Raw genomic sequence first — 19,051 nt, forward strand, 5'->3', positions numbered from 1 at the left:
GGAGGGCACATTTGGAGAAACACCCTAATATTGAACGGGAATCTCTATTTTGTTAGTTGTATTTTTAATAATTTGGCTGCTGACTTTATCCAAAGTGGTTAATGCTTCTAATTATGTAAACAGTATACAGTAGGTCGGCAAATTGTTGGAGCAATCTGAGTGAATTTACCTTGCTGAAATGTATGACAACAGTACCCCAAATGAGAATTTGGACCTACTGTACAACATTTCAGTTCTGAGTGTAGAGCCCTAGTGATACCTCCAAACTTCTGCCTGTAGACTGTATTTGATCTTATGATCTCATCCCGATATATCTCAGTGAAAGCCAGGGTTTGTCAGGTTCAACTATGTGGCTGATTAAAAACCTGTATGTAAAACCTATATGTAAAGACGTGGCCCCACTTCTCTGTCTCTGTCCACTTTGACATCTCCAGTTGTGTTTTTAAGTGTCATTTTATAGCAATGATCCCAGTTACCCGCACAAGGAGAGTGAGAAAATGTTCTCCAGATCTGTTTACCCATCGAATCATATTAATCTTTGACATGCTAAAAGCTTTGTGGCAAAATACAGGGGCTTCAGGAACTGGAAGAGTGTTTTTTCTCTCACTGATGACACTACAAGCCATGACCAACTACTGTAATTCCAACCGTGGGACGTGCAGAGCCAATTGTGTGCAATTGGGAAGTCCCAGTCACACTCAGCTAGTGACATCACTACAGTAACTTATCCTTTATAAAATTATGTGATGTTAAATGGCACAGACAAAACTGTTCATGCGATAAGCGTTTTTCCACTTGACTTTTAAAAGAAATTGTCCTAAAGACAGTGTCCTTCCAAGCATTGTGCATGTGTAGTCACAAAGTAACCTTATCCTGCGCACAAACTATTCAAGTTCTGGCAACAATTTAGGAAGTATTTGCTTAATTTATCCATCAAGCTTTCTGAATGAATTATTTTAGTGAATCAAACGAATGATTAGTTAATTTGATTCTCCTTCCGGCTCAGTAAAATTAATCAAGCAGTTAGTGCAGAAAATGTTTCAAAACTCCAACTGTGTTCCAAACTCAGAGCTCATTGAATGAAAGGGTGGAACCTGGAAACTTGAGTCGACTACAATAAAGTACAGTAAATAGGAAGCAATTGTAAATTGTCAAAGTTAAATTTATATTTTCTTGCTTTCAACTCTGCAAAAGACAACTGCATGCAGCAAACAGGATACAATCTTATCAACTAAACAATCCATATACAATTTCCTCTAGGATTTTCACAAAAATCTAATATTGTTTCTCAGACTACATATCTTAATTTCTGTTTAGCATTGTACAGTAAATGATTAAACCTCATTTCAGCAATTATTTATCTGAATATATTTCTCAATGGTGTGTCATTTGATCTAAATCTACTGTAGGGAATTACAAAACAATACAAAAGTAATATATTGATCTACAAGCTCAATATATGATAAATGTACGGTCCAAGCAAACATTAATTTAAATAGTTCCTACTTCACCAGCATTATCTGATGTGAAAGAATGCATATTTATAATCAATTGAAAATTAAATAAAGGTACAAGGACATTTTTCCATATTTTTTACATACTTTCTGGGAATGCCCAGGATTAACACATTTATCACATTTTCAAGTTGTTTAGAGCATTGACATTTGGAATATGAAATATATATATATAAAAAATAGAGGGAATGTTGATTTTAAAGGATACATAAAATCAGAAGATGGAAGTCAAAATGAATCATTTAATTAACTTTTTTAAAAATACAGTAATTGGCTTATAAAATAATATCACTGGAAGTTAATGGAATGTAAAAATGATCAAGTTACTGTAACATGCTTAGCATGTGTCAATATTTGCTATTTGTTTGTAATTTGTCCTTTATCTGTTTCAGAAATGCAGTTGGGGGAAGTCTTTTCACTGGTTTATCTATGAATTTGAACAACTGGACAATTTGACTCATATACTTAACATAGGATATTTTTGCCATTTTCAAAGAGTTTTAATAGTTTTTCTAACTACTTTTGAAATTGATTTCCCTGCAAGAGTTCTTTTTTTACATATTCATTCAGGCAGTTATTTCAGGCCGACTAGCCTGACTAATGAACTGCACCCATGAAAAGTTGTGTTAAAGCCTTGTCTGGATTGCATCATACAATGTTCTGTCAAATTAACTTGAGTAACCTTGACATAGAGGTAATAAAAACAAGGTAGACACAAAGCCATCTATAACTGGCAGCATGGCCATACTGTATGTATTCACGTCATAGCCGTGGAAGTTACAGGGTGAATGTACAGTACCATATTAGTAAACTTTGATCAACTGGTAAAAGTGTCAAATGCTCAAGTACATTTTGCTTATCATGGCTCCTTCAGTAACACGCTCATTCGATTAGTGTTGTGTTTCTTACAATGTGATGTTCTGTAATTTCAACACATTATGTTATTGATCCTATCCTGAGTTACATTTCCTGTAAAATGTGTAGAGTGATGATACTTTAAAGGTTTGTCCTCAAATCTGATGCTCCTTTACCTCCGTGTAGACATACAGTAATAATAATAATGTCTTGTTAAATTCATTTTTGTATATTTCTCCCCATCGCTGTCCTATGAAGGGGGAGGTATACTTTATGTGAACCCTATATTATGTCTCACATTAAAAAAATTATAAAAGTAGGAAGGTTTCATTGTCTTTTTAGAATAGCATTTGTGACCCTGGGTGCTTGTTAAATTGCTCATTTTAAAAAGTCATCCTGTGGGACTACTGCAAGCCCAACAATGAAGCAAGGACAATAGGTCAAAAGGGATAATAAACAACAGGCTCTTTATTACACATAAGGTTGTTGGTGTCTTGAACCCAGACATTTTTTTTAAATGTTACCTTTTTGGCTTCTTTTAAGAAAATACTGGATTATATCATTTAATTAAATAGTTCTTAGTTGGCAAGCAAATTGAATGGACTGAATGGACTCATTTGTAACACTTCTTATGTTTCTACGTGTATGTGTTATGTTTTTGTCGCTAAATGTTTTCTAAAGTAAATCAGTGTTCTGTAGCAGGTCACAAGACAGTCACGTTGAAAGCATGGTAGAGTATAGAAAGGAATGTTGGCACACAAGATACTGTATACTGCGATATACAAACTAAATGCGTGGTCTGCTTATAACAAAGAATATTGCAATAATAGCATACTTAATAATAATAGCATGATTTCCCTGATGAGCTTTTACTACTAGCAATAGCAATAAATAAACAACAAAATACAGTCAAGTGAAGTAAGTACATTACAATTAAATAGGTTTAACAACAGTAAGTTTATTCAGTCAGAATTCTACTTGGAGTATCAAGTCTTTACAACAGGAATGCTCTCCAAAGGAAACCGAGAAAAAGGGAAAATATTTGCTGTCAAGGGCCAATTAAAAAAGAAAGGTCAAAAGGTTTGCATGTGAAACGGTTCCTTGTTGTGTTATTTCATTGTGTTGCATGGCTCCCCATAGAGGAATAACCTCCTTTTTGCAGAGCAATACCTGTCTACTGTTATTAAAGTGAGAGTGAAATTATTGCACAGTGACATTAACAGAAGGAGCTGAGGTAATTCTCCTCAACACATACTGTACTGTATTGTTGCTAACACTGGTTCTTGACTGTTCTGTATGTGTTGTATTGTGTTTTCTGTTAAGCCTATGTAAAAAGTCAGTTTTGGTTGATATTCATTAAGTTGCAATTGTTTCTCAGAATGATTTTCTGTTTATTACAGATTTATCAAGCCTAATAATAATAATAATTATTAAGAGTCACAACCATACTTATCTATAGAAGCATTGTGATTCAATTAATTATACCTAGTGGCAGCCTCATGTACTGTAAATCACAGCAAACCTTTCTCTGTTTCTACTGTATGTGGGCTTTCACATGTTGTCATTGTGATACTGTGAAACTGTTTTTTTAATGTACTGTACTTCCAAGCTTGTCAATCTGAGACCCTCATGGTCTATGTAAGGGAATGACATTAAATAAGTTTAAAAAGTTAAATACTGAAATCTGTTTTTCATAATGTGAAATGGAGATCAAATATTAAAATAGTTCAAAATAATAGTATCTGCAACGTGTTAAGATCTGCTATTGGAATAAATTAAAACCAGACAAATATCCATCAAATACCATAGTATGCTGTGTGTTGCAACTGCTGGCACCTGCAATTGCATCATACTTAGGAACATATGAATTAATTTAAGAATTAATTAATTAATTAAGAATTAATTTATAGTTTGTCCCATCTGCTATTCAAAAATGATAAACCCCATAGTCCAGTTATCTTTGGACTCAAAAACAACTTCAGTAGTTATTGGATTTGTAAAATGCATGTGGCAGGTGGATTGAAAACGCAATGGAGTGTAGGCCATATTTCATGCAGAGCAGTATACAGTATGAATGGAAAATACTGCAGTATACAGTATTAATGGAAAACAATTAAAGATTTACTTGGTTTTAAAATAGTCTACAATGCTTGGAATAGTGTTTCAATTTATGTATATTAATTACATGAATTATAATAGGATCTGTCAAGGACCTGTGAATTTTGATGCTGAGGATTATAGGATCCAAGAAGCTATGAGGTGCTGAAAGTTCTATCTTTCTACGTAGTGCCTTAAAAATTGTAATTTCTTCCTTTTGTTCTGACTCACTGTACCCAGCACCATGACATAGAGATTCATCCTTTTAAGTTGCCTGACTTTATAAAATATGCCTTTAAAAAGGCATATTACATTCCTTAGATATTTCCAAACCAAAGATAGCTTTTGAAAATAAAAAGTAAAATGCTCTTTAGAGAATGTTGTCTGTAACTTTACAAGGGAACATTCTCTGTCCTAGCAAATAACTACTGCAATCTAATTATCTCTAGGAAACAAAAAAAAACATTTTAACCTCTTGGTTAGACTCTGTGTAATGTGGCCATGTTGGTCATAGTGTAATAGTACTGAGTAGATAATTAAGTCACAGAAAAAGCATATGTCAGAAGGACCAGTCCTAATTAAAGCATCATCTCCATACAGTATTGCAGAAGAGACTTTCAAAACATTAGTCGTGGAATAACTGGAAGTCAATTCAGAAATCAGCATCACAGTAATTTTAAGGAAATATTTTCTATGGAAATGAAAATCCACAAAAAATGTGGCAATGCACGTATTTTTAGTTGTGCACACTGACCTAATAACATAATATTAGCATAGATTACACACCTTTTTAATCGGATTCCAAACTTGGATTCACTAGACAGTCCTAATGTTTTTACATGTCTTCACAACTCATTAAGTTAAAAGGGGGCCATGATTTAGAACTATTTGGAATCACTATAGTGTATCCCCAAAGCTAAAGTAAAAGGGTAGACTGAGTCAAAATGAGTACCTACTGTATATTTTCTCTTCTTCACCTTACCAACCTTTTTGTAATTTCTCTATCATTTCTACTCCTCTATTGCTGTCTTTTTCTAAAGGCCATCCTACAGATTCAACCCTTTCTCAACAATCAGCTTCTTTCTCAGGCCATGAGTTTTTGTTTTCAAGAATGGATTACTACTGCTCTGTACCAAAGAAGCAAGCAGGCCCACTGTCTTCAGCACATAAAAACTCTGGTCCTCGCTGGGTCTGCTCTCTTCTTCAATTCTCCCATGTATGTTTTTGCTATTTGCACTCTTCAATGATTACCTCTTTCTGTTTGTATCCAATTGAGATCCTTGTTCTCACCTTTATTCATTAGTTTGTCTCCTCCATATCTCCAATTCCTCAGCTAAGTGATTAGAAGCACATCTTTGTTTTTTCTTTGTCCATTTGAGAGATTCTATCTCTGCTGCTGACCGTTTAATTGTTCACTATCTTCAGTCTCTTGCCTCATTTTCCACCCTTGGACCATTGTGATGGAAACAGATACCTACTGTACAAGCACCATCTCTGACTACATTCTGGCTCCTCCCCTATACCCATTTGTTCAAACTGTAACTTTAGATATTATGATTCATTCCAGTTTCTGCTGTGATTGGTACAACTTGTATTGGCTTTCTTCTTGCACTGTATTGAGATCTTTTAGTTAACACCGCCATGCAGTTTTGCACAACCCACAGTTTACTAATAAATTTGAATGTAAACCACCTTTGATAAAAATATTTGTATATCTTTGAAATAGAATATATACTAAAATAGGGAAGCATAGAGGTGCAGTGGCTAGCATTGCGGCCTTGACAGCCTTGGGGCCCTGGGTTCAATTCCAGACATGGGGTGCTATCTGAGTTTTTCTGTTCTCACCATGTTCTTGTGAGTTTCCTCTGGGTATTCTGGTTTCCTACCAGAAGCCCAAAGACATACTGGTGGAGTAAGAGGCTTCTGGGAAAATTGGTGCTGGTGTGAGTGTTTGTGTGCCTGTGTTTGCATGCCTGGCTGGTGATGCACTGCTGTCCTGTCCAGGCTGTACCCGCCTTGCACCTGTTACTTGCCATGATAGGCTCTGGCTCCACTGTGACCCTGAATTAGATGAAGTGGTTAGAAAATGGATGGATGGATGGATGTATAAAATAGAATATCAAGAATATTTCATGAAAGGACAGACCATTATTCGCAATAATTTCAGTAAGAGAAATGTGAAGATCATTTGTAACTGGTATTCAGTACATTCTGTTATCTGTCACAACAGGTTAAATTGCAAGGCTAAAAGTGTTTGGTCTAATTGAATACGTATAAAATATGCTCCTAATCTACCTCCAGATCAGAAGAAAAGGAGAGTATCATATGAACAATCAGTGGGCATATTCTATTTGCTCATTGCTCGGAACACTGCAGTAATTACTGAATATGCCTTCAAAGCTTCATGTCTAAAGATAAAGAAAATATGATAATTCCCTATTTATCATTGTAACAACAGTAATTACATTTACGGGTCTGGTTCTTATTCTTCTTAAGCCTTCTCATATACAGTTAATCAAGATTTAAGTTTGGAAATCAAACGTAAGAGGAGATGAGTAGTTTCTGAGTAATGTATTATCGGTCATATTCACAATTTATTATTTATTACATTGTATTTTCAATATGCCATGTGATTAATAGTTGCATAAACAATGTTCTGACTTTGCTTGGAGGATTTTACATTAAGTTAAACTGATCTTTAATAGGAGGATATTCATACACAGTATTCTGCTTTTTTGCAATCCTGTAATGAAAACCCTTGATGGTATGCAAAAAATGAATTATTCAAAGAGCACAAGGCATGGTTAGTGCTCTTACCATATTATTACAGTATATATGCTGTATATATGTGGGTATTGGGTGAAGAACAGGAATATGCCTCTAGACGTTTGACACAAGTAGCTACTGTGCTCTTATGCTGTATATAGCGTTGCTATTAATTTATTCTTCTATTAAGTGTATTCTTCCAGGGTGAGAGTGTTTTGAAATATTATCAATATTATTAATATTACAACACATGATTTGGACAAAACAATGTAAGAAAATGTAATATGCCATATATCATATATCTTTACCTAATGAATGTTTTCATTTAATACCCTTTTGTCTAAACCACCCTGTGCGATCATCCGGGCCAAATGTAAGACCTACATTTTATCCTTGTTTTTGAACACCATGTTTTCGTTTGGATTGGTTGTAGAACAGGAATATGCTTTCAGCAGTTTGACACAAGTAGCTACTGTGCTCTTAGAGCTTAATTTGCCCATTTTTACATTTACTGTATATGTTTGAAAGGGAGAGACGCATGAAAGATGCAGTGATTGTCAACAAGTGTCACAGCCCTGAAATAAAGCTGGGCTAATGCTCACTGACTGCATAAGGTTCCAGGCAATGTAGTGTTGCAGCATTTATATCATTAATGTAGTCTGATGAAAGTTTGATAAGCTAGTTGTTTTCTTGAGTAGCAAGCACGTGTCTCCAAGACAGTAAATGTATCATGACTGTCTTCAGGGGCCTGACTCTTGATGTCAATGAAGTCTTATTTAATTTACTCTAAAGTTTCAACTGACTGAACACATAAACAAGTGCTGTTTATATATACCTAAGGAATTCCCCTTACAAAAATCTTGTATCCTTATTGCATTTTGTGTCTCAATACTTAGGCCTCTACTGTACAGTATATTCCCAGAATATATAGATGAAATATTTTCACTAGGTTTATATTTTGTACATATATACTGTAGTATCGTTAATCACTGTAGTGACAGTAGTATATTGTGAAGAGCTTGGTCTTTCCAGCATCCTGTTCTTAATAAAAGGGATAAGAAATGATTGGTTTACTCTACCGTTAAACAAAGTTTTAAAAAATGACTTATCTTCTTCAACTAAACTGTATACCACCACAACAATAGTTCCTTATAATTGTGCAGATATTGTATTCATATTTCTAAGGAATGATTGCTTTCAAAGGTTCTATATAAAATAAAATGTACTGTTATTGTGTTTTCCTTCCTGCAATAACTAAGTACTACATAAAATATAGTGAAGCTGATATTAATTTATTTCTTTTAGTAACTTTTCTGTGTAGAGTGGAGGAAAAGCAGCCTCAGTAGAGATTTGATTGAGAATTATATTAATGAAAATCACATGCTAAGCTGACCCCTTTTTCTATTGCTATATCAATTATAAATATACATTATAATATTTATATATATTTATATATTATATATATTTATCAATTATAAATATGGCCATCTTTTTCAAAAGGCCTTTGTTACATTTTGCTTGACTGGCAAGAATCACTGCACTTTCTGTTCATCCTTTGCTGTCAATCCAGTAACTCCAGAGACTTATTGTAACAAAGTGCATCTGTGTGATTCAGTTAGGAAGAATCTTTCCCTGGAGCCATCCTCGTATTCTTCTCTTCAATGGTCTTCTACACTCATGAATACCAAGGTTGCATAGATGAAGTACAAAAACATTTTGAAATATGTCAGATAACCATTGGTTTCAGTAGAGACCCACCACAAAGTATAAAAGAATCAGGGTCTGAAATCTTGAAAATATAGCATTATTCTTCCTATGGAATTACTCCTGTAGTGCACATGCAGGAATCTCATAAGAGTTAGATACTGTACAGTATAAGCAATTTGTTGATTGTAGATTTTTGACCTGTGAACCTAATGTGATATTTTTTTTCCTTTCCAATGTGACAGAACATGTCAATTTGCTTTTATTCTGCATTTGTTGATCCTACACATACAGTACCTGTATATAGAGTACTCTACTGTATATAATTGACGCAATGTTCACAAACTAAAACAAAAAGTAAAACAAAACAAAAGCAATGCAGCACTCACTCTAAAGGCAAGAAATGCTCGATGTTGTGGCCAGACCATTGGCATTACAAATTTTCTTCTGTGTTACTTTTCTTTTCTATATGCATATACCATAAACAGTATCTGTATGTGCCAAATGTTCAATCACATCTACTTGTTTTCTTTTTTAAAGGGATATTACTCTTATGTGTCTTTTCAGGATTGACTACCAAGAGTTACTGCACAATTCCAGTTTCTGCTTGGTCCCCAGAGGGCGAAGGCTAGGCTCCTTTCGATTTTTGGAAGCCCTTCAGGTATACAGTTTGAACTTTCTCCTGACAAAGTCCTGTCCTTCATGGCCCTGTCTATTACTAAGCAGTTCCCTTGGAAACGAGAGGCACTCATCGGCAGTTCAAGTTTTTCAGTTTCATTTTGCCAGCCTCGGGCAGCAGCCCTGATGTCTGGGTTATTAGTATTGACAATCTGTCATATTTCCAAGCACAACCTCAAAAGAAATAATGTAGAAACAGAAAATGTCTATTTTAGTCTGCCTTACCACGAGCCCCATGTCATTAACACTTCCCTTCCATTACCATTCTGACATGTTGAGCTTTGTTCATTTTTATTTTAATAAATGTGTCAAATATTGTACATTTGAAGACACTGCATTCTGCTTAGTGAGATGTAGTATTAATGTATGAGCAAATACATAAATAAGTTTATTTAATACAACAAACTTAGATATCACTGTGGATTTAGCAGTAGTGAGGGTGAATTGGTTATTAGTAATTACTTTTATAAATTGTTTAATAAACATTGTAAGGTAGACATTACAACTTTTATTTGTGCAATTTTTAAACATCATCATGGAAATTATTTTAACTATTATTCATGTCACTTTTATTGGAACTTGTTAAATGCACTTCTTCACACTTTTTGCTTAGCAATTTAAGGACCTGTCAAATTTAGAAGTCAAAACTGGTAATGAAAAAATGTGGCCATTGGCGTACTGTTTTATGTAAATTATCAACTTTTTGTATTATTTTTTAACAAAATATATTCCTCTCATATTTCCACAAGACCTTTTCATTTGACATAAAGGAGACACATTTATTGATTAGATACTGTGTCTACAAAAAGTACAAATTAATTTCCCTTTTTCTTTCAGGACAATGCTAAGATGGACTTATGACTCATTTCAAGTTGCCAGACTTTGAAAATCAAATCTTTTATCTGCCGTTTTTCATTACGATACAGTCAGTCACATGCTGCTTCAGCACTATGTAACTGTTCTTTAACATCATGAAGTGCTCTTACAGGATTTTAATAAAGAGGTCTACTGACCTCCACATTAAGTATTCTGCCTCAGGTAGGGGTAAGGAACCAAAATATTTGCATTCCAATTTGGTACGTTACTGTAAATCAACCAAAACAATATTTGTTAAATGGAGACCAGAGTATGTGTGTGGCCCTGCGCTTTAGGGCTGCATAAGGGCACTTTTGTATATCCTTACAAAAGAATAAAATGGAGATATCAAAGCTCCTTGCCCCTGCCATGAGGTTTCGTAGTAACAAAAAGATAATTTGATCTAACAAAAATCTGTAGACCCATCTGAGAGCTCTAGATGCAAAACAATAATTTATTCTTTTTCTAACCCAGACCAACACAATTTACTGTAAGTCTTACTATGCAGATTCGTCTTGTAAAACCTATTATGTCGATACGGTTATTACCTTTAATTTGCATCCTGATTCCCATTTTTCCTCCCATTTTTGTCTGTTTATTCACTGATCACAACTTCTTAAGGTATTGAAAACTCCTTCTTGTTTCATATTGTTCTCTGAATATATGCAGTCTTGTCCATCAAACCAGAATACAAATTACCTCCTGTTATCCTGAGACAATATAATTGTTTTGATGTTTAAAAACAGATGTCCTGTTGCTCCTTTGCTGCTCAGATTGCTCTTTGGATTCTTAAGTCCTCACTTTAAACAACAATTTCATCTATCCTCATCAGATACTGTACATAAAAAATATGCTTATTCCTGCCACTTTCATTTTCAGACTTGACAGGTTTCATCGAATAGTAACCCCTTGTGGGACACCACTTCTCTTGGTATAATATCGTTGAACCAGGGACATTTTTAGTCTTGTATTCAAATGCAATAAATTAAATGGAACATTTTTACAATTTCTTTACCAAAAACTATTGAGCTATTATCAGCTAATGTCTATATTGTTATATCACCTGAAAAGGTTCTAGTGTCAATGGTAATATCCAATACATGCAAATCCCATGGAGAACCGACTTTTGTTCTCTGTATGAAAACTGATATTAATTGCAGTAAGTGACCAACACTAATGCTGTTTGTGCACACATGGCTCTTTATACTAAGACCAACACCTTCTAATTCTATGCTGCTAACACTTTATATAAAATATCTAAGCCAATGTTTCCCAAGCTGTGCACTGCAATAGTAAAATAACGACTATAATGAATATCCTGTGTTGTAAATTACAAGAATTACCCCATTTGATGTGTAATCATGTAAATTACATAACCTGTAGTTTATGGTGGGTTTCCATTGATCGGGAGAAGTCTGTTAAGTCCTGTATTTGGATTTCACCAAGTGTGATTAAAAGTTACAAAAGAAATCCATCTCGTATATGAAAAAGTAATGAAATTCAGCCCTATGCTAATATACTTCAATGTAACCGATTTTGGACTCAGGTCAGAAAAAATAATTGGCCATTGTAAAAACTTTACATTGCTTTCTCCAATTCAAACCAGCATAATCCTAGCACTGCGTTGTGATGTTGCTTTGTATTGTCATGCCTGAAAAATCAACAGTACTGGATTAATTGGAGGAACCTAAAGAACTGTCTGAACAGTCAGGTTACCCTCTATCTGCACCAAAGGCAATGTAGAGTTGAAGGAGATTCCTTCCAAACTCATCATATATCCAGCACTCAATAGGTTGCTTGTAGCATCCAACACGATGTTGTCTTCTGTCTTGCAAGGGAAACACCATTAATTTATTTAATGAATTAAACACTTCAACAATCTATCTGCAGCTACATCAGATGTTCTTCAGCCCATGTGAAGCATACTGTATGAATTCAGGTGGGTAGCTGCGTCAGCATGCGTAGGCTGCAAAGGAACAAGTAATAGGTTTATTCCATGCTGAAACAAAGATGAGTGTGAGAAGGCTCCACGGCCGAAACATTGTGTTTTCTCTCTTCTTTTTTTCAGCATGGAATAAACCTATTACTTGTTCCTTTGCATACTGTATGAATGACAGCCAGCTACAGAAATTCTGCTGATGCACGTTTTTCTCCCTGAATTTTCTCGGGCTGCAGCATTAAAAAGATTATGCAGGGGATCTTCTGTCTTCCAGGGTGTGGACAGTGGACTCACAGAACCAGTATTCTCTGAACAACTGCTCTCATTGACAGAGAGTCTGTGGCAGACAGAATACTTTCAATCAGACAGATAGCAACCAGGTGATTCGTATTACTTAAGCCAGGCCTGTTTATGTCTTTCATAGTTCTTGCATTAATTTAAATCACACATTTGTGAGTGTATTAAGAAGTCCATTTCCCAAATTTGAATTTGACTCAAATACCACCACTGAATGTTTTTAATTTTTACGAAATCACATGATTTGAGCTCAGTATTTTGTTCAGAAACAGTCTACTCCAAAATATCAACAAACCTATCAAAGTACCATTAGTTATGTGCCCAACGATCTATTGATGTTACACTTAGATCTCTGTATTATCACTGTACATCAATATATAGATAAATGCAGTTACTGTATGTCTCATAGCACTACATGCACATTAGGTTTCCAGAACTACTTCAATTGTTTGGCCCGGGTGGGTCAAAGCTCCCAGTCTTCGGTTTGCAAAGGGGCTGACTGCATTCGCATGAGGACTCGACTCCGCCTGGCGCCACTCAGACCCAGTATAACAGGCTCTCTTGGTTACCTGCATCTAATTGATCAGCAGTCAACCAGGCATTAAACTCCTGCCCACAGATGCCCATTATCAGTTATTCGATCTATGGTACCTTGATTTGAGTAATTGTCTCACACCAAGGTTTCTTGTAAGCTTGCGATCCAGCTATCTACTGCCTGTAGTCACCAGTGCCTGATCCAGTCCATGATTATTCCCATGAGTCCTGATCCTGCCAGTTCTGTTTTCTTCTTCTGCACTGATACAGTGGCAGTCCCGGGTCTCCAGAACATTGTCCACTTCTCCATGACTTTTATCTAACCGAAGATGGCATCCTTCATGGTTCCATACCTACACTACTCTCGGATTTGTTCATGATCCTTTTGTGTGTCTCCGTGGCCAGCCAACATTTTTCATCTCTCCACTATGCGTACACATGGATCCCCTTTTCCCTTAGCTAGCTGCAGGTAATTCAATATCATGCCATGGTGTAACTATAACCATGTGTAACGGGCTCATAACGGCGATGCATCATTCTGAAAATGGGTACATTATTTTATATTTATCAGTTGTCAGCTATTCGAAATCTCAGTAAGAGTTTTTAGCCACCCTATTTCAGAGAGAAAGCTAAACAAAACATCAAAAGGCTTTTAGGCATCATACAGATAACGTTGGTCAGTTTTACTCATAAGCAGTTTCTTGTATTCTTTAAAAGTACATAAGTCTCTTCCTCCTTGTTTGTCATTTTCACAAGCTTAGGGTTTTGTATTGAAAACAGCTCAGCAATGCAGAGAGGTTCAACCAATAAGGTACAGTACATTATAGACATTCTTTATAGGCATTATGTAAATTACCTGTTTATGCCAACATACAGTATAAGTTTCCTGTCTAAGCTTTTATGGAGCAAGAATGAATCGACAACAGAAATATAAGTGCAAGTGTGATTTAGAAGGTGAGTCGATTGACATTATATACAGATCAAGAGCTGTCCCATTCACTGTGAAATTGTTTTTACACTTACAGTGTTTTCACAAAGTGATGAGAATCAGAAATAAATAACAGTATTCTCACTTTTAAAAAGAAAGATTTGTCTTCACAAAGGAAATCACACTTAACTGTAAATGTTGGCCTTGGGATTCTCTGTAAAGCAGTTTTCATTCTTGCTGCTGTAGGAAATGAGGAGTCAGGTGTAGTGTCAAATACTGAATGTCTATACATGCAGCTTGACAGCAGTATGCCCAGTGATGGAGGGTAGGTACACATTAAAGGGCTTTCCAAACCCCATCTCCCCTAACATTCTTCAAACAGAGACATCACTTCAAACAGGGATATATCTGTAAAAACCTATCATAACATACATTCCCTGCCTTTAACATCATTTTCAGTCTATCGGCTGCTTTCAGTACCAATAAATGATGATCTGATAAGCACTGTCTGACAATTTTAAGTACTGTACAATTGTTCATATTTTAAGCTCTTAAAATAACTCACTCAGGTTATACTTTATTTGAGGATAAAGATTTGGAATCCACACAAAATTAAATTGAATATACAACAAAACATTTTCACATGAAATTAGTCCCATAGGGTTCTTCTTGAGGGGTGTGACTTATTGTATATTCTTCAGCATATACTGTATAGTAATATAAAAGGCTTTTAAGATTGGCCTTTCTATACAAGCTCAATCCCATATTAAACAAAACAATTGAAATTTGATAATTCAACAGGAAGTTAAATAGGAATTCTTTGAAATGGAGTTGATGCTTTGACAATACAAACGTTTTGCATCCAAAATGAAGGAAGGAGGAATACAATGTTCATTGTGATATTAATTATTTTTGCAAATATTTTGCAAATATTTTTAAAACCAAAAGTTTTTTGGAAATTCAAATAAGCAAATTAGATGTGTTTTTTTCCATGCCTTTTAATCTAAAAAAAAACAAACCTTTATGGCAAACAATTAGAATATAAGCCCTTCTGAAACAAAATACAAGAAAGACTTTCAGAGTTACACATCCTTTAGTTCTTGGTTTCTTTTTCACTGTTTACATTTCCTGCAGCATAAGTAAAAATCCCTTTGGTTGACAAAGTGGTGTTCAATGTTGAACTTTCAAAATTAAATCCCTTTTTTTTTCTTTTTGATATTCTTATTTGGACACAAAGTAAACAGAAATAATACAAATATAATTTCCATATAGTGTACTTACAGTATTCTTAAATTCATCCATTCATTTTCAATCACTGCGTAGTCTAATATAGGGCTACAGGGGAAAGGATACTAACCAACTGACAATTGGCACAAGGCAGGGTACACTCTGGATGGAACCCCAGTTACTTTTACTTTAATATAAATATACTTAAAAATGATTAGTTAAATTGTTTAATTTCCTATGCTACTCAAGTAGGACTAGAACAGAAGACACAAGTCTCTCCAAGAACTTAATTTGAGACGCCTCCCTTATAATTGTTTAATATTGTTAACTACTGTACTGTACCTAAAGAGAATATAATAATGAAATAGCATGCTAAAAGTATAAAAAAGTCTTGAATTTTCCTTCCATTAAATGTTGTGAGATGTTATGCTATTTTAAATATGCTTTTGTTTTTCCAATTGCCAATTTTTCCAATTAATCTTCGTTAACAAGGTGTTGTGAGTTTGCTCTTTGATCAAAATAGGCAATATTGACTGGCAGTGCTCAGTCCCTGCAGCTGATCAGAGTGAATAGGTTATGTGTGTTATTCATCTAATAATGACAATGAGTGTAAGCTGTGATGCCTATGTAAAAGAAAACACCAGCTTTCATTGATGTAGAATCACTTTGATGTAGACATAAAATTATAGCTCAGATATTACAAACACTAAATAAATAAATGGAAATGGTGGCTTTTCATTTGGCATAACTGCCATTCAGTCTATCAAATATCAGTTAGTAATATGCAAATATGATAACAGTACTTCAGTTGTTGTTGTTTCTTTTATTACATACAAATCCTTTACACAGCCAATGACAGTAAGTATTCCACTAGTTGCATACAGTATTAATAAAAATAGTGTAGTTGATTATGTATTGTATTAAGTGTAGTCATTTCATGTGAAAACAATCAATATTTTGATTTCTTTGTAAAAACACCCCATGGCCATTCTGTCATAAAATGGTTCGTTCATTTATGCATTTCTCTCACTTTTTTGAAGACCATGTATTTCACATAATTTGAGTAACAATAATCGGTTTCCAAACATTTTTTGTAAGTTTGGTTAATCCATAATATTAAAAGAATAGAGAATCCTCTGAGCCATTTAGAAAATAGTTTATTTAAGTATGAAATATAAGTAATCTTTATTGTGAAAAATAAATGATGTAACCACAAAATATTAACATACAGGTTAGAATTTCGTGAAGTGCCTTTGAGGACCAAAAAATGCCTGAGTGTACAAGATAATTACCACACTAATTTAGGTAAAATACAACTCCATCAGAGAAATGCTTATTGTGCTGACAAAAAAATAAATATTCTTATTCTGTCAGAAAACTATGACATTTACAATTTTAACATTTAGAACTTCCAGAGAGAGGAAAAATCAATTTATTAATACTTCTTACAGAAAATAACTTACTTTTTTTTGCAAACAAGCTCTATATAAATTGCTTTGACACTGCAATTTGCAGACGTCTCTAGAACAGCCGTGGCTGTAAAAGAGAATAGTTATTAATTGCTGTATTGCAACTTTATTGTTAGAATAATTATGTAAATGTATGTTGAAACTGCAGCTGCCATGTTGTGTTATGTTTTTTCTTCCTCTTCTGAATAATATATGTCTCTTTTAGGCGGCCTGTATTCCAGTTTTACTCAGCAATGGCTGGGAGCTGCCTTTTTCTGAGATTATAGACTGGAGCAAAGCAGCCATCATTGGAGATGAGAGACTTTTACTACAGGTACAGAAAACTTTAAACTAGAAAAACAGAGTTAATACTCTTGTTACATTTTTCTTCTGTTTCTTTTACAGTGTCATCATCTATATAAGAAGTAGAATTACTGTACAATATATGCCCTGAAGTTATTTTAATGATGATGCATTATCACTTTAGTTTGTGTAGTTGAATTTGTTGAAATCTATTGAAGGGGCTTTCAAAATCAACTTCAGAACTTAGATTATGCATAAACATAGCATATCTGGAGTATAAGGTCATAATGGCAGAATGCCTCTGCTGTATTTCACCAAGTGGTAATTCCGCACCAATTAGCTAAAGATAAAATGCTTAAGAGCTACTTTTCCCAGTTGGGGGTCTCTGTGGCAGCTGAAAGTGATTTAAAACTATGACAGCACGAATTTAGGAATTTCAGATGCACTCTAGGGGCATATACTGTAGGCTACACAGATATGAATATAAAAAAGTATTTTTTCTTATGAGAAACTTAATAAACTGTGGATCTTTAGAAATAGGTCATGTCTGTGTTGGAAATATTTTGTTCCTTTATATTTATACAGTTCATATAAGTTTTTTATGGGTTCAAAAAGCTAAGTAACAAGTTTTTGAAATATTAGAATCCTGAGGACGATGGCAAGCATTACCTAAGATATTGTCTCCAAATGTGTCTTCTGATAAATATTTAAATTTACTGTTATTCAATGGGGCAGTGGTTAGAGCTCCAAAGGATCATCAAGACATGGATTCAAGTTTCCAATAAAGAAACTACTTCAACTATAAAAGGAAAGTATTCAACTGTTGAGTGAGGTAATATAATTCTACTCAACTAGACTGGGTGCTAGCATTTATTAGGTTTTAATGTGCTATAGACATGTGTCTACTACTACGGGAGTAGTGTGGGTGAGTGTGAGCTTAGCATTACAAAAGTACTGAATGTTTGAATCACAGGAGTTGAGTGTGACAAGCAAGCAAATGTCAGATGACCAGCTTACACCTGGCCATCCCCAATAGATGTCAGGGAGACAGTATTGTTCTTATTCACTCCCTACCTGCTTAAATCTACTTGATCTGATGGTGGGTTGTAAAGAACATGGGAATGGCAGGGAAAGGGAGTAGGATAATTATGTCTGAGATTAAATTAAAGACACCAACAAATGACCTAAAGACATACTGTAAATAATATGTTAACTAGCAGGCCAGTCCCCATTTATATTTCCTTATTTGTTTTGCTTTGGTGTAGAATCTCACCTTACTTTAAAAAGTTTGTGTTTAAACTAATGCTAATATTTCATCTTTCGTTTTAAGTTCATGTGTCATTTGTGCTTATTTACAGTAAGTTATGGATAAATCACAGAACATTTTTCTGGCAGTGTGTTATGCAGGTGTTATGCAGGAAGAAACTATTAACATGCCTCTGATTAAAGATTTAAAGTATTTAGCAACAGGATGACAAGAATGGCCTAAGATATTGTCTCAAAATGTGATTTTTGGAGTTATTGTTATTGAATGGGGCAGCTGTTAGAGTCAGAGTGGTTAGAGGTACAGTAACAATATATTAGAGGGACTAACAGCATTTAAAACAAAAAAAGTCATCCAGTCCACTTCAAGACATAAGGGATATTATATAGTACATTGCTCATTAACAAAGGGTTACTCAAAATTGATTTGTGCCCATTGATTTAGGAATTGCAACAATAGTGTCCAACCAAAAATAGACAACACAAGACCATGTGACTAAAAGCCACTAAATCTATCCTCTTAGCAAAGTTGAAGGAGAGTGCAAACATCTCTTACAGTATACAGTATATTTCCTCTTGTTCCTCTTAAAAACACGTAGGGATAATTTGTTCATTTTCAGTGAGCATTTATTGATGTTCCACA

General features: G+C 34.5%; 1 protein-coding gene across 1 annotated transcript in view; it reads left to right on the top strand.

The window, feature by feature from the left end:
• The window catches only part of LOC102698389 (exostosin-1-like), a 396,583-nt gene that overhangs the window by 289,237 nt on the left and 88,295 nt on the right, over positions 1-19,051 (top strand). The window contains exons 3-4 of the mRNA XM_006625674.3: positions 9,504-9,597; positions 17,069-17,176. Coding sequence (XP_006625737.1) covers positions 9,504-9,597; positions 17,069-17,176 — 202 coding nt within the window. The remainder of the gene's footprint in view (positions 1-9,503; positions 9,598-17,068; positions 17,177-19,051) is intronic.

This window comes from Lepisosteus oculatus, chromosome 2 (genome assembly GCF_040954835.1).
Source record: "Lepisosteus oculatus isolate fLepOcu1 chromosome 2, fLepOcu1.hap2, whole genome shotgun sequence".
NCBI classification, from domain to species: domain Eukaryota; kingdom Metazoa; phylum Chordata; class Actinopteri; order Semionotiformes; family Lepisosteidae; genus Lepisosteus; species Lepisosteus oculatus.